Source organism: Biomphalaria glabrata, chromosome 11 (genome assembly GCF_947242115.1).
Source record: "Biomphalaria glabrata chromosome 11, xgBioGlab47.1, whole genome shotgun sequence".
NCBI lineage: Eukaryota > Metazoa > Mollusca > Gastropoda > Planorbidae > Biomphalaria > Biomphalaria glabrata.
Genome location: NC_074721.1, coordinates 21048592 through 21065383, shown reverse-complemented (window position 1 = coordinate 21065383; position 16792 = coordinate 21048592). Strand labels below are relative to the sequence as shown.

Below are 16792 nucleotides of genomic sequence, written 5' to 3'. Positions count from 1 at the left end.
AATTTGAATGCTAGGCCTAATGCTCCAGACTTACAAGAAGTTGACTCAGTGTATATACAATTTGAATGCTAGGTCTAATGCTCCAGACTTACAAGAAGTTGACTCAGAGTATATACAATTTGAATGCTAGGCCTAATGTTCCAGACTTACAAGAAGTTGACTCAGAGTATATACAATTTGAATGCTAGGTCTAATGCTCCAGACTTACAAGACGATGCGCGAAATGTTTCTGAATTTCTATTTATTGAACTCTTTTTAATGAATACATGCGGAAAACACGCTGAAAACGTGTGTTGAAGAGATAGATTGCCTTGACCTCCAGACTTAATATATTTTTAAGACGATTATAATTTGAAAAAGCATAAAGGTCGAACCAGAGTATTCCCTGTGTGGCCAACTAGGGTGCAATTTTTTTCCCAATTTTATACAGAAACTGTCAATTCTTGGAAAATCGTTAGAGCCGTTTTTGATATCCTTGTCCGCCCAGCGTTGACCCATGAAGAGTTTGAAAGATGAGAAACTGTAAAAATGAGCTACAGCGAAAGAGTTTATAGAATGAATTGTACAAAGTGTGCAAGATGTATCGCCTGCCCTCTGAATGACAAGCTAATCAACACTTTTGAAAGTAGAATGAAGCAAACACTTTGCTATTGGTATCCCGTCATAACTGAAACTCTCCAGTTGTATGAAAGGTGAATGTTAATGTCTGTGTAACGTGAGAAACCCTGCACATTTCTGTAGTATATTGCCAGTTGTCTTCCCAGAGATTGGTGCTCAATGTTTTGTTCTAGCTCAGTAAAGTCGACTATTAAGTTCTTTCCGTGGGCGTCTTTTTTTTTTTGTTGTAGTATATTTAAATAAAGTCGACTATCAGGTTACTTATGTCTATGTGTTTGTCTTATCTTGTAAACTTCATTACATTTAAATAAAGTCGACTATCAGGTTACTTATGTCTATGTATTTGTCTTATCTTGTAAACTTCATTACATTTAAATAAAGTCGACTATCAGGTTACTTATGTCTATGTATTTGTCTTATCTTGTAAACTTCATTACATTTAATTTACATCCCGTGTTACTGATCACACTATCAACACACTTAAAACCAAAAATTAGGTCACTAGAGTAAATTAGAAGGTCTTGTATTTCTTAGAAATCGATCTGTCTGATAGTAGAATATTAATTTAAAATCTAATCATATGATTGATTTCAATATAATATTCAGATCCTCGATTACGTTAGTTATCTTCACAGCAGTAAATAAAGTCTACAGTTTTATTTTAAGACATTTTATCATTGTCCAAACTATAAAAAAAAACACTTCTGATATGAAAGGAAGTGGTTTGGCTTGATAACATGATAATAACTTCTTATCACAACCAGGCCCACATAACACACATATGCAATTTTAGTTTTGGGTTATTTCTATATATCATTCATTGTATTCACTACAAGGATAAATATGTATCAGTATATTAATGTGCCGAATTGTTTCACGTTTGGATACTAATTAAAGCGGCTTCTTTGTTGCCGAATAGTCTGGCGTGTAGATATTACAGTCAGTCACGTGGATTTAGTCTACAGATAGTCAAGAGTCTGAGCTGTGTATATTTAAAACATCAACCTGTCATTTAAATGTCACAAAGTGAGTTATTATTATTATTTTTATTATACAATTCCTCCTTCTAGCTTGAAATTTCTTCATGGCAGTTTATGCATATATTTAGGGAAAACAAGCAACTACCTAATTGGCCATACAGTGAAAACTTTGGTTTGATTCTTTTGAATCTTCTTTAAATTTAATTTGGCTCACGTCTTTTTATTTGGAACACGGCTTCAGCGGGAATTATAAAATGTTTATAAAGTGTTTTACATGTTTCGGATGTTCCTTCAGAGTTGAAGATAATCTACTTCCTAGTCCAAGCTTCCCGCAGGACGACGGGGGATGGCAGCGGGCAGGGTATGAACACGGGACTATCAAAAAAACCAAACGACAGTCCAGCGCGCATACTGCACGGCCAGGTACTCGACTGTTTTATTGGTGAATTAAATTTTAAAAAATTAGGTAGGTGAACATATTGTGAAGCGGCTTATGTGGTAATCATTAGATGGACTGTTAAGATAGACTTCACCATCATGAACAGACTTCTTGCAATAATGATAGATTACAAAACAATACATATAATGAGTAATTATAGACCACCATTTCATTATATTTTTTGTTACTTAGAAAGTATAAATTATGTGGTTGTATTGCTGCTGATCGTTAATGTAGGAGCTATCAATTTTATGTACACATTTTATGTTTTAAAAATGGTCAACTTTAGTGGTGTATCTTGTATAAGTATGCTGTAGTTTTACATTGAAGAGGGAGTTTTTAAAGGTCAAAAAACTATCAACCTCCCCCCCCCCCCCTCCTTGGCTGCGCTGGGCAAGTGATGATTTAACTATGATATCATAGCTACAATAAACACAATTAAAGCGTACGCCTATTTCTCAATGCTAACTTATCTAATGATAGACATTCTAATAATAGGCTACCAAAAACATCGAAATAAATCAAACAATTGCTCAATTCAATATAGAAATTGGTAATATATTATGAAATGAAGTCCACACCAATCTATGGTAAAGGCACTAGTGCCGCAGTGCTATCTACTGTCATTACTCTACTACCTAGTGCCCCAGTGCTATCTACTGTCATTACTCTACTACCTAGTGCCGCAGTGCTATCTACTGTCATTACTCTACTACCTAGTGCCGCAGTGCTATCTACTGTCATTACTCTAGTACCGCAGTGCTATCTACTGTCATTACTCTAGTACCGCAGTGCTATCTACTGTCATTACTCTACTACCTAGTACCGCAGTGCTATCTACTGTCATTACTCTACTACCTAGTGCCGCAGTGCTATCTACTGTCATTACTCTACTACCTAGTGCCGCAGTGCTATCTACTGTCATTACTCTACTACCTAGTGCCGCAGTGCTATCTACTGTCATTACTCTAGTACCGCAGTGCTATCTACTGTCATTACTCTACTACCTAGTGCCGCAGTGCTATCTACTGTCATTACTCTACTACCTAGTGCCGCAGTGCTATCTACTGTCATTACTCTACTACCTAGTGCCGCAGTGCTATCTACTGTCATTACTCTACTACCTAGTGCCGCAGTGCTATCTACTGTCATTACTCTACTACCTAGTGCCGCAGTGCTATCTACTGTCATTACTCTACTACCTAGTGCCGCAGTGCTATCTACTGTCATTACTCTACTACCTAGTGCCGCAGTGCTATCTACTGTCATTACTCTACTACCTAGTGCCGCAGTGCTATCTACTGTCATTACTCTACTACCTAGTGCCGCAGTGCTATCTACTGTCATTACTCTACTACCTAGTGCCGCAGTGCTATCTACTGTCATTACTCTACTACCTAGTGCCGCAGTGCTATCTACTGTCATTACTCTAGTACCGCAGTGCTATCTACTGTCATTACTCTACTACCTAGTGCCGCAGTGCTATCTACTGTCATTACTCTACTACCTAGTGCCGCAGTGCTATCTACTGTCATTACTCTACTACCTAGTGCCGCAGTGCTATCTACTGTCATTACTCTACTACCTAGTGCCGCAGTGCTATCTACTGTCATTACTCTACTACCTAGTGCCGCAGTGCTATCTACTGTCATTACTCTACTACGGCATCGCTTTCACGAAATCTATATTCAACTAAGGGAGTGAGAGGGGTGAATTTCATACAGAACGTCACCATACAACTCGTAGTGAAATAACACTCATGTGTATGGCGTCTGCAATCCGGGACTCTTCCTTTATACTTGCTCTCCATGTGAATCTATCAAGTGTCATTTTTTCTGAGCTGCTAGTGTCGATTTTGAAGAGCTTCATGTCCTGTTTGCATACATCCCTATACCATTAAAATGGACGACCAGCTGCTCTCCTGCCTTCTGTTAGATCGCCATTCAGAATGTCTTGTGGATGTCGACCATCTGTCATTTTATGAACGTGGCCAAGCGAGCCAAGGCGTCTGCTGCTGATAACAGAGCAAAATGTCCTGGCACCCTGCTCTTCGTAGCACTTCCTCGTTGGTTATTTTATCTTGCCACCTTATTTTAAAGATCCGCCTTAGGCATCGGAGGTGGAAGATATTTACATTTTTTTCTTGCCATGAGTAGGTTGACCATGTTTCACTTCCGTATAGCAAAGTGCTCATCACACATGCCCGGTAGGCTTTGGTATTGTTAGTCAGCAAGATATTGTTCCACACTCTTTTCTGCAACCATGACATGGTGCCCATTGCTTTGGCTATCCCCGTAGAGCATCAGTCCTTTTATACAATCTAGTAAACCAACCAACTAGCTTTGTTTGGAAAGAAGAGAATGGATCGTGGCACTGTTCAACTTGAGAGACTAGATTTAATTACATTTAAATATTACCTAAAGGTGTTTCTAATGACTTCGGATGATATATACATACATATCTGATAACGTTGCTGGCGTACGTATGTGTAGGTATTGAAACTATTTGGAAATACCTTTTGGCGACCAAAGGCCCAAGTCATTAGACAGAAAGAATGAAGACACATCGAACCAAGGATTGTTTGTATGCGGGATTGAGAATGACTAATTTTGGTGGAACATAAATTGGCTTTAATATGGGAGTAATGCAAGGATGGTTTATCTTAGTGGATTGATGTAAGGATCGCTTATCATAGGAGGCAGAGCTACATCATGTCTTCCAAAGATTTATCTAAACATCAAAAGTCATTCATTAAATTATTTTTAGCGGCAAGTATTGTAAAAATGTTTGTTTGTAAAATGTTTTACATGTTTCGGATGTTCCTTCAGAGTTGAAGATAGTTTACTTCCTAGTCCAAACCTCCCACAGGACGACGGGGGATGGGAGCGGGCAGGGTTTGAACCCTCGACCGTCGATAAATCCGAACGACAGTCCAGCGCGCAAACCGCACGACCAGGCAGCAATATTGGTTGTGTGTTGTCTGTCTTCCTGTCCGTCCTTGTGTCCGTCACCTGTAGATCTCAAAAACTAAAAGTGGCAATGAAATAACATGTCATTAGTTGTTTTTTTTATTCAATACACCATTCTTAAAATAATACTTAAATGATTTGTATTGTATATGTTATAAGATTACAAGAGGATTTCCCTAAAGATGTGCTGTCAAAATAGTGCCAAATAAAAAGAATTCAATGGGGATATTGTTTTGGAAACCTGAACATGTTCGAAACAAGTAGAAAAGTTGTTATGTTTTTCTTGTATCCGGTGAAGTGTCATTTTAGTCATCGTGGTATTTTTATTTATGACTTTTCGTTTTATTCTCCCGATTCGAATCTTGTTTTATATTTGTATGCACTACGTTATAGTTGACTTTGTTTTCTTAGTTGGACCAAGAGTGTTTTGAAAGTTAGTGAGAATTTCTCATTCTGTAACTGTGCAGCAGTATTCTTTTTGTTTATACTTTACGTATTATACCCGAGATCTATGAAAGAAAACAGGTTGACTAGTTTTAAATGATAAGGCAATAATATACGGATTATGATAGTTTTTATTGTATATCAATATATGTTGCCGTGTTGTTGTTTTATACTAGTTGACTACTTCTAGGCCTAGCATGCTTACGTATGGTAGCTATTTTAAACGGTTAGTAACTCAAATCAACTATCAATACTTTCTTGTATGAAGGACTTTTCAATCACTTTCGTATAAAGGGCTTACTGGACATTCTAGTGTGAAGGATGAATTTGACATTCTTGTGTTAAGAACTTAACAAATGTTTGTGTCAACCTCATTGAGTGTTGTACATTAGTCTACATGGAATTTTGTGTTCACTTTTATTGCACCCCTAGTGAGTCCCCTAGCAAAAATTATAATTTTACATTTTTTGTTTGTTTTCAGTTATAAGAAAGAAATGACCTAACAGAAAATCCAGTATAAAAAAAACTGAAATGCCGAAGTCCGTAAAGAAAGAAACTCCTGACCATATTCTGAATAAAGTTCAGGAAGATGAGACAGCAGAAGTTCAGAGACAAACCAACAACTGGCTGCAAAAGTCTGTGGCAGATAACGTCAACAAGTGAGTCTAGACTTTTCAAGGTTTTCATTATGTTCATTTATGTTAGCTTCAATGTTTCATTTGTTTCAGACTTAATGTTGTCATAGGTTCACTTCTTTCAGACTTAATGTTTTCATAGGTTCACTTCTTTCAGACTTAATGTTTTCATAGGTTCACTTCTTTCAGACAATGTTTTCATAGGTTCACTTCTTTCAGACAATGTTTTCATAGGTTCACTTCTTTCAGACAATGTTTTCATAGGTTCACTTCTTTCAGACAATGTTTTCATAGGTTCACTTCTTTCAGACAATGTTTTCATGGGTTCACTTCTTTCAGACTTAATGTTTTCATAGGTTCACTTCTTTCAGACTTAATGTTTTCATAGGTTCACTTCTTTCAGACAATGTTTTCATAGGTTCACTTCTTTCAGACAATGTTTTCATAGGTTCACTTCTTTCAGACAATGTTTTCATGGGTTCACTTCTTTCAGACTTAATGTTTTCATAGGTTCACTTCTTTAAGACTTAATGTTTTCATAGGTTCACTTCTTTAAGACTTAATGTTTTCATTGCTTCACTTCTTTCAGACTTAATGTTTTCATAGGTTCACTTCTTTAAGGCTTATCAGTATTGTATGTTGACTATTGCTCTGTTTTGTCATGTTTTTGATAGATTCCTTATTCACCACTCGGTGGTTCAGTCCCCTGTTCACAACTGACTTTTTCCTTTCTGAGTCCAATAGGACGTCAATCTTTTTCAACATTCTTTTGGCATCATTTATTTTCTCCATTCCTACTTTTAAAACAAAACCAATAGTGTTATTCAGAATAGATGGGACATATGTTGCTTCTGGTGGAGTTAGGGTTAATAGTAATAATAATAATAATAATAAAGCGACTAGTGAATTTTGTTTTCCTTTTACGAAGCTCGACCCTGGCAGTGCCAGAGATAGAATAGTAGTTCATTTCACTAATAATATATAGGCCGCACCTTTACAAAACGTAATTATTGTGATTGATTCCTAAAGTTTGTTTTAAGCTAGAAATAAATAAATAAATAAATAAATAATAGGCTTAATAAAGAAATGAAAAAGTAAACAAAATGATTTGAAACTGAAATAGAGTAAATTCTTTAAAAATAGAATTAGTTCATGGCCGAAGCGTTTTACTATTTTATCCTTTGCTCTGGTTTGCTTTAGCGATATTTATAGGTTAGGTTTGTGTTAAGAAAGGGGACATTTCAGCCAACTGCTGCTTCCAATCAAACCAGTAGTCGATGTTGAAACTTGCCTTTGTAAAGATACAAAACTACAGAGGTGTTCAAAATGTTATGACTATTTCTATTTGTTATCCCATTCCCCAAGGTTTGTGTCTGTTTCTTTAAAAACAAACATTCAGTGCCACACAACTAAAACGTAATTTCTCTTTTGAGATACCTCCACTCTTATACGACGGCATGATACTCTCATCTTCTGGTTTGTTTAGCTTGAAACAAAGCTTTGAAATGAATCACAAAACTTAGAGTTTCTAAGGGTGCGGCCTACATGAATTAAGATCCTTCAAATGTTGCACTTTCAACATCAAATTCAATGAATTAAATACACTAGGAAGACAAAACTACGAATGCCATTCATCTATTCAAATGGCTAAAGAAAAGGGCCTTCAATGTTTCGACGTAACAGAGATCAGCTTAAGGAAGCTGTAAGGAAGCACACGAATATATTTCGTGCAGCTGATAGGTAGGGCTAAAAGGTGAATCATGGGGGGACACGACTGTGACAAGTCAAAAACTCGCTGTCAGAGTCACTCAAATTTATCACAGCATTAATTATTATTTATCTTTATTTATTTATTTTATTTTAATTATTTCCCCATCCTACCCCCAAATTCTTCACCCGCACCACCTTTTCCCCTCCAGGCTAGACTTAGTTGACCACCTTGGAGATAGCTAAGGCGCGTCTTTCGAGTTATCTCCCCTTGACCGGGGCAAAGATACGCACAGACTTTGATCTTATCGACAGGATATCTGACGGCCGCAGTGGACACCACCTTGTGTGGAATGCAAGTCACTCCCCCCCCCCCCTTTCTCCTATGCCTCTCTTTGATCTAGGAGACCACGAGGACAAACACGCCCATTGACCTCCCAATGTGCGAATCCCATCTCTTGTCGGACTTCACCCACGTGTAAGATAATTCTAAGCCTAGGACATTTCCTGTGTCCGCCCACATTTTCCAGGCCTTTGTATATAAGGTAAATTAAATCAGGCTAGACTCTCTTTCACTTCTCATTCGAGCTGAGCTATCGAGTCTGGACTACTTCATTTATCCTTTCTCCTAGAGGAATACCTGGTGCCTCCCTCAGGTGTCTGCCTATTGCCTATTTGTTGATATCAAGAATCACCTACTATTTATGTGCTTAATTAATGCTATTCAGCACTGCACTTGCCTACTGAGATCTACTCAACACTACCACTTGGCGCTATCGGCATTGCCCGCCTATTCGACAGCCCACCTGTCAAGCTATTAGGTGCGACGTCCCTATAGATTCAGATTTGTGTGAGACGTCATAGCTACGCCAACCCTCTGCAACTCACTGGACATATCCTGTCAACTACGCTGCCCACGGCAGATCCGCTCTGCCCGCAGTAACCTTGTGCCCACGGTAGCCGTCCACCCGCCCTACTGTGCCCACTACAGATATTAGAACTTGGGATTGAGACTCCACTAGAACTATATCACCGGCGTCCCTCTATCCGCTAGAGCGCCACCTCCAGCTGCAGAACCTCAAGGCAGGACACAGCCAGCTGCGACATCAACAGGAATACCAGCTAAGTCAGAGGACAAAGTGACATACTCTCTTATTAGGTGCAAGAGTGATGATTAGAGCTAGTATTATTTAGAGATAGAAGCAAACCCTCCCCCTTTTATTCTTATATGTATATTTATGTAAATAAATATTCTTCATTTTTAACTTTTGTATCTATCTTTCATTGCTTTGTCTCGTTGCGTGTCTGCTCCCGATTCATATGCTGATAGGTTGGTGTGTGATAGCTTTAAAAATAATCATCCCCTAGACATTAAAACGCGCCAAACACACGTCACATTTTCCCCACCTGTCACAACGACAAAAGACATTAAAATATGTTTTCATTTCAATCTACCCTTACTCTCAACGACAAAATAGATATATAATTTACTTTTCCTGTGTAGTGAAGGCAGTTTAAAAAAATTGTCTGGATATGCATCGCCTTTTAGTTGACTAATATAGACCTTACAGTCGGAAATGAAAACAAAAATTAAATCATTGGCCCACGCATGTGACAAGAGTTCTCTCCCATGCACCCGTGCTGGTCTACCGGTGCTGTTTGCTTCGGGCTACCTGATAGAGACAGGACAGTTTTAGGTTGGAGAGCTTACAAAAGTTATTTTTGAGATTTGATGTGAGACCATATGTCAGCATTACATTTTGGGCTCCACCCCCATCTTTTTTTTTTTACATTCAAACTTGAGCAGACGTGAAGTTTACGTGATTCTTTAACTGGTCAATTCTGTAGTTTCAATATGAGATTGAAAAGAAAATTGATGAGCGGAATAAATAAAAAATATTATTATGATTAATTGACAGCTCGTCATCGCCACGGCATCTATTGAAATAGTGAATATATATATATATATGTATATATATATAAATTATGGCTTTTTTATAGCGCTACTCTCATGCTTATAGCATTTGTGAACCAGTGGGGGAGGTGGGGGGTAATCAGGGAGAATGTTTTCCGTGCTGCATTTAGGCGCTCAGTAAACACAACTCTTCTCGAGTCTGGTGTCGAACCTAGAGCCCCCTTCATAGGTAGCCAACACAAGCCAAGTTCAATCGTACTTGACCTCTCTACAAGCATATATATATTTTTTTTTTTAAATTATTTATTTATTTATATGCTTGTTCTCCACTTGTTTTAATGTAAATGTAGATGTCACTGAGAAGTGGATATAAATAATAGAACGGCGCGTAGAGAGAGATTCTATTCATGTACAGTAAAAGTATTTTTAGTTGAAAAAAAAACAAAAAACGAAATAAATTAACTTGTATGGAAGTAGCAACAACTCCAGCTAAATAACTTTGAAAGCGGAACAGAACTGGAGCAGAATTTAGAACACGAGCGTATAGTCTGCTAAAGGTAGATCTAGTCCTGCCTGTTACATCCGGGTTTCGCAACCAACAGAAAATATAAGCGGATCTGTAACTTATTTTTGTCCGCGCCCTCTCCTCCACCAGCACTCCCACCACCCCCACATGCTCTACTGGGGCCCAACCTCGAGTTAAGAAATAAATTTAGAGATTGGAAGATTACTTAAGTAGAACTAAACAGAGCCCATAACCCGCCTTCCATGTTTTGTACCGCCAGATATTTCCTTTGGTTTCTAGTTGACATCATAACCACTTGTTTGTTAGGTGTGTGTGTGTGTCACGTCAAACACTATTGTGTAATTTTTTTCCCTCGACAAGAGTTGTATTATTGTGTAGAGTGTCCTATTGCTACCTGATCCAGTGGTCTCTTCTCTTGTGTTTAGTTTGAAAGGAAGTGTTTTATTTATTGACAAATTGTGTACATATTTCAAAAGGTAAGCGAAGGCAAACTTATTTATTCTTCTTCATTTCAATATATAAGTATTCATTATATAACAGCTGACCCCAATAAGTGGCCTTCGTTCGTAAATATAAAGTTTTGATTATATAAAAGCTGTCCCCAATAAGTCTCCTTCGTTCGTATGTTTGAAATGAGAGTTGAGATTCATATGAAGGCAACAACATAGAATCCTAATTACTGTACCTTAAATGTCGTTATAGTGAAGTTAGTATTTTCATAGCAGTTGAGCTACATCGTATTACGTCCTGCGTTCCTATGACTTGGTTTTTGTAAAAACCAGGACAAGACGATGAAAACACGTGACCTCATCTGTACGTTTTTGGTGGAGATGATTATACATGTACGAAGAATGGTATGGTCCAGTTTCAATCCCGCCTGACTGTTGCCGTGACTAATTCATTGTCGATGTAGTCTCTTTGAACTTTAAGTTCGCTGGATAGACCACAAAGAACGAATTCCGTAATGGAAGGAAAGAGAGGGTGTGACTTGTTTCATGCACCTGTGTAGACCTACAGTTATGCATCCGTGTTAAACTCTTACGCCACATTAAACACACATTAACATTGCCAATTATGAAACATAAGCTTTAAAGTAATGTAAACAAAAATCTGATCTAACCAAAATAGACTGGCAAGTCGTGCGCATTAAAAGACAAATCTTCCCCCCTCTTTCTCTCCCCCCCTCTTTCTCTCCCCCCCCCCTCTTTCTCTCTCCCTCTCTCCCTCCCCCATATCCACGTTCTCTCTTTCTCTCACCTTATAACTTTTTTTTCTTTTGTTTGCCAGGTTTCAATATTAACTATAATTTTAATAGAAACGAGGTGGCCAAACGGTAGAGCGTTAGGATTCTGGAGTGATAAATGTTTGACGTGCGGGTCCTAAAGACGGTTCAAAAAGCATTTCACTCTTGTTTTTTTTTAACTAGACCTAGACTACTGAGGCATTTCACGTCTCGAGAGTATATCGTTTCCCTTTCCTAATTAGACCTAGACTACTGAGGCATTTCACGTCTCGAGAGTATATCGTTTCCCTTTCCTAATTAGACCTAGACTACTGAGGCATTTCACGTCTCGAGAGTATATCGTTTCCCTTTCCTAATTAGACCTAGACAAACATTGTTTTCTATTCACCCAATTGTTTTTCCTTTTCTTGTCTTAGTAACTTGTCAACAATTATTGGAAACTTTACTTTCTACTTGAACGCTCAACTTTTCTTTAAAGCTACTTTTTTTGTTTCCTTTTGCATATTTCTTTGCCTTGTCAGTTCCTACTTACCATCTGAACTCAATAGCACACCTGATAACTCTTGGATGACCTCGGAGCAAGTAAAATGATGAAGGGATAGGGCTCCCACTCAAGAAGTATAAGGAAGAAACAAGAAAATACCTCAGCCTTCTTTGGAATTAGAATTCTATTTCATTTCATTTTTTCTTTCTTTTCATGTATTTTTTTTTTGTTCTATTTGTACTTCCTATTCTACTTTATTTCGACTGTAATTTACAACTTCAACAAAAAAATAAACTTATGATTGAAAACAGAAAAGAAACCCAGTGTTTAAATCACGCAGCTCTATGTTTGAAAGTTATGTAGGCCTATATACAAACGATTTGAAGTATGTTTAACTTTGTGCTAGTCTAGCCCGTTCCTTCCCCCCCCCCCCCCCCCCGTGCTTACAGTTTCTTTATTACCCCATAAGAAAAACTTATTAGGCTGTGTGATCACACACACACAGAGCTTTTATTACCGTGATGAATCGTTTTAGATACACTATTGTTGTCTGTCGAGCTGACATTGCTTACCTGGGGCAGGGGTGGACTGCAGGATTTAAAATGGGCTACTTGATAAGGGCTGTCAAAAAGAGGTCAAATACAGAAGTAGAGAAAATACTAGGAATTTTAGAATAGGGAAACGTTCCCAAACTGAGGAGGAGGGAATGAGTCAAGGAGGAGACGTTTCCTCTTCTTCAGTGCGTCACTGTGATACTTTAAGTCTAGCTTTAGTGTGGACATGATCTCAAGTTTGAAACAAACAAGTAGATAAGAAAAGATATAAAAATCTGCATCACCTTTATGTGTTTATTTTTGTTTTATAACGATGTACGATTGACTTTACAATACGAGAGTCCTCTCTCTCTCTCTCTCTCTCTCTCTCACACACACACACACACACACACCGACAGTTATTTATTAAGATAACAATAATTAGTAAATAGGATTTACATTGGTAGGGGGAAAATAGTTTGAAAATGTGTAATTTAAAACAAAAACAAAAAAACAACAACATAAAAATACTTTAGAAAAAGAACAATGCTTATATTAAGTGTAATTGTATCAATTAGTTTGGCTCTGTCATGCAGTTATATGGATATGTAGTGTGTGTTTGTAACCAAGATATAATAAATGTGCGATTAGAAATATTTTTACCAAATTGTTTTTGTTTAGCTCTTAGCTTTCTCAGTGCCTTATGATCCTATCACTTGTCTGTACCAGTTGGGAATGTTCACTCAGGGCTCAAGAGTCCTCAATTCAACTTATACCACCACATCTTTCAAGGACGATTTCTTTCCCTTATTCAAGATACCAAACATAATAATAAATTACCAATAGTTACTTAACTAGTTAGTTAATTTTTTAAATTAGTTTTTGTGTTGTCAGTATAAGAAATAATTATGCAAAATTTCAGCTTGATTCGAGATAGGGTGTGGGAGAATTCACGTGCACAAACATTTTGCCATACAATCAGACAGACAGTGACAGTTTATATTCTCTTTGTACAAATATTTTTTTTTCTTTTAAATGAGTAAAAAAACAACAACAACAACAACATGTATTTCCTGTTTTAGTTCAAACAAATGCCATGGTTGTAGACGTTTACAAACTCAAGGCTGAAAGTACAGACGTTTCATTGTACTTGAATAATGAAGATCTAGTGAAAGGAGCTATCACGGACCTATACAAACTGAGTTTATTCAATAATATAATTATTATTATCTCCACCCTTTTTTCTCTAAAAGTTTAACACTTTGAATTTTGTATCAATTATACATTAATATGCGAGAAATTTAAAAATACTGACAATAACTTCGAGAAAAAAAAATCATTTTATTCTAACACTAGTTGTTTGCCAATAGCATTCCGAATCAGTCTGTGATATCCTAACACTAGTTGTTTGCCAATAGCATTCCGAATCAGTCTGTGATATCCGAACAGTTCGTTTCTTTTGTTTCCACTCATTCTTTATGTATATGTCATCTCTCTGGAGCTCTTCGGATCTTAAGCAAGTTTCACGGTCCACTGGAAACGCAGTATACATAGGTAATGGTTAGACCTAAAAATATGTTTTATGTGATTACGTCATAGATGGTGGCAGGTGAAAGGTCAGTTGTCCAAGATGTGTATCAAGCACTAGTGATATAGATTAGACATATATAAATCTTGGTGTTAGCTGCTGTGTTTACTGCACATCTAGTCAAGGCAATTTGTTACTGTCATAACTGCCTTATCTTCAATATCTGCTTCCTAGTTCCTCATGGTATTAAACATTAGTTTTCAATCTGCCGTACCAAGCTTACCAACTTTAACATTTTGAAAAGAAAAATGAAACCAAATTAAAATATATGAAAAACAATTTCTACATGGATAAAAAGATGATTGTGATTAGACACTATGTTATTTAAATATAGTCCTAATCTTCAAATATTTTGTTCCTGACTGAACCTGAAACTAATAAAAATACGTTTTTGGTGTTTCATTATCAGAGTATAACCATTAGTTGCTTAAACTTAGAAATTTGATTCATTTCTAGCTAGCAAACTGTGAATATTAAGGTAAACCCTTTCTTGTTTATTATGCAAAGCTGTTAGCCAATTTCTTGTAAAGTTGCTAGATATATTAGTGTTAGACAATATACGGCTTTCCAAAGTCAAAATGCTATGTATTTTTGACTCTGCTTAAATTCATTTTCTAATGACTATGTACATTTAAAGCACTAAATTATTGAGGGATTTAGGCTATAGTGATTCGCTGACCTTTGGCCCAATCAATTTTCATAAATGTTGGGTTTGGCGATGAGATTATTGCGTGTACCACTAAGTCGATACTGTGGAATATATCCAAAGAATGCATTACTTCCTGTTCTAATGTGGGAAGCGTGGTCGAGAGGCCAAGTGCGCTTGAACTTGGCTTGGCTGCCTAGAAGGGGGCTCGAGGTTCGACACCCGACTCGGGCAGAGTTGTGTTTACTGAGCGCCTAAAGGCAGCACGGAAAACCACAAATGAGATTCGACCAAAAGCGCTCTGAGCATGCTATAAGTATGAAAGTAGCGCTATATAATAATAATAATAATTGAGCATTTCAAAAGCTAGTCTTTTCTAAAAGAACATTTGTAGAGCTCACTAAGCTAGTAAATACACTAAGCTAGTAAATAGGCCTATAAAGGTCGTTAATTGTTTATAAAGGAAACAAACGCATTCAATGTCACTTACACGTAGACCTACTTCTTACTTTATAACTTAACTATAATAACTAGCTAAAGAGAATGGCCGTTCAGTTTTTGTTATTTCTCATCCTTTACTGGTCTTATTCATTGACATACACATGAAACAAATCAAACAGATCGGCCCATTAATGCACTGAAGTTATAAGGACCTGGTTTACTTTGAAATGTATTCGCTATAACACAAAATCAGAAACCAAAATGTACATTAGTAGTAAGTTTATCTTTTTTTTTAAAGCTTTGTATTTAAATAATGTCTTAAAAGACACAGTTGTGAGAAAAAAAATTAAAAAGCATTCTTGAATTTCAAAAAACGTGTGGCGCTTCTTTTCATCCGGTGTTGTTAGGAAACACATAGGCCTCTCAGCACCCCCCCCCCCTTTTCATCCGGTGTTGTTGGGAAACACATAGGCCTCTCAGCACCCCCCCCCCTCTTTTCATCCGGTGTTGTTAGGAAACACATAGGCCTCTCAGCACACCCCCCCCTTTTCATCCGGTGTTGTTAGGAAACACATATGCCTCTCAGCACCCCCCCCCCTTTTCATCCGGTGTTGTTAGGAAACACATAGGCCTCTCAGCACACCCCCCCCTTTTCATCCGGTGTTGTTAGGAAACACATAGGCCTCTCAGCACCCCCCCCCCTTTTCATCCGGTGTTGTTGGGAAACACATAGGCCTCTCAGCACACACCCCCCCTTTTCATCCGGTGTTGTTAGGAAACACATAGGCCTCTCAGCACCCCCCCCTTTTCATCCGGTGTTGTTAGGAAACACATAGGCCTCTCAGCACCCCCCCCCCCTTTTCATCCGGTGTTGTTAGGAAACACATAGGCCTCTCAGCACCCCCCCTTTTCATCCAGTGTTGTTAGGAAACACATAGGCCTCTCAGCACCCCCCCCCTTTTTCATCCGGTGTTGTTAGGAAACACATAGGCCTCTCAGCACCCCCCCCCTTTTCATCCGGTGTTGTTAGGAAACACATAGGCCTTCCCCCCCCCTCTTTTCATCCGGTTTTGTTAGGAAACACATAGGCCTCTCAGCACCCCCCCCCCCCTCTTTTCATCCGGTGTTGTTAGGAAACACATAGGCCTCTCAGCACCCCCCCCCCCTTTTTTCATCCGGTGTTGTTAGGAAACACATAGGCCTCTCAGCACCCCCCCCTCTTTTCATCCGGTGTTGTTAGGAAACACATAGGCCTCTCAGCACCCCCCCCTCTTTTCATCCGGTGTTGTTAGGAAACACATAGGCCTCTCAGCACCCCCCCTCTTTTCATCCGGTGTTGTTAGGAAACACATAGGCCTCTCAGCACACCCCGCCCCCCTTTTCATCCGGTGTTGTTAGGAAACACATAGGCCTCTCAGCACCCCCCCCCCTTTTCATCCGGTGTTGTTAGGAAACACATAGACCTCTCAGCACCCCCCCCCCCGGTGTTGTTAGGAAACACATAGACCTCTCACCACCCCCCCCCCCGGTGTTGTTAGGAAACACATAGGCCTCTCAGCACCCCCCCCGATGTTGTTAGGAAACACATAGGCCTCTCAGCACCCCCCCCCCGGTGTTGTTAGGA

General features: G+C 38.3%; 1 protein-coding gene across 8 annotated transcripts in view; it reads left to right on the top strand.

The window, feature by feature from the left end:
• The window catches only part of LOC106074351 (uncharacterized), a 118810-nt gene that overhangs the window by 26122 nt on the left and 75896 nt on the right, over positions 1–16792 (top strand). For 6 of the 8 annotated variants that reach the window (XM_056004660.1, XM_056004662.1, XM_056004666.1 and 3 more), the window contains one exon: positions 5932–6109. In XM_056004660.1, coding sequence (XP_055860635.1) covers positions 5982–6109 — 128 coding nt within the window. In that variant the 5' untranslated portion in view covers positions 5932–5981. Of the gene's footprint in view, positions 1–1442; positions 1645–5931; positions 6110–10449; positions 10710–16792 lie in introns of those variants that run through there. The other 2 variants (XM_056004659.1, XM_056004667.1) reach the window with 2 other exon arrangements.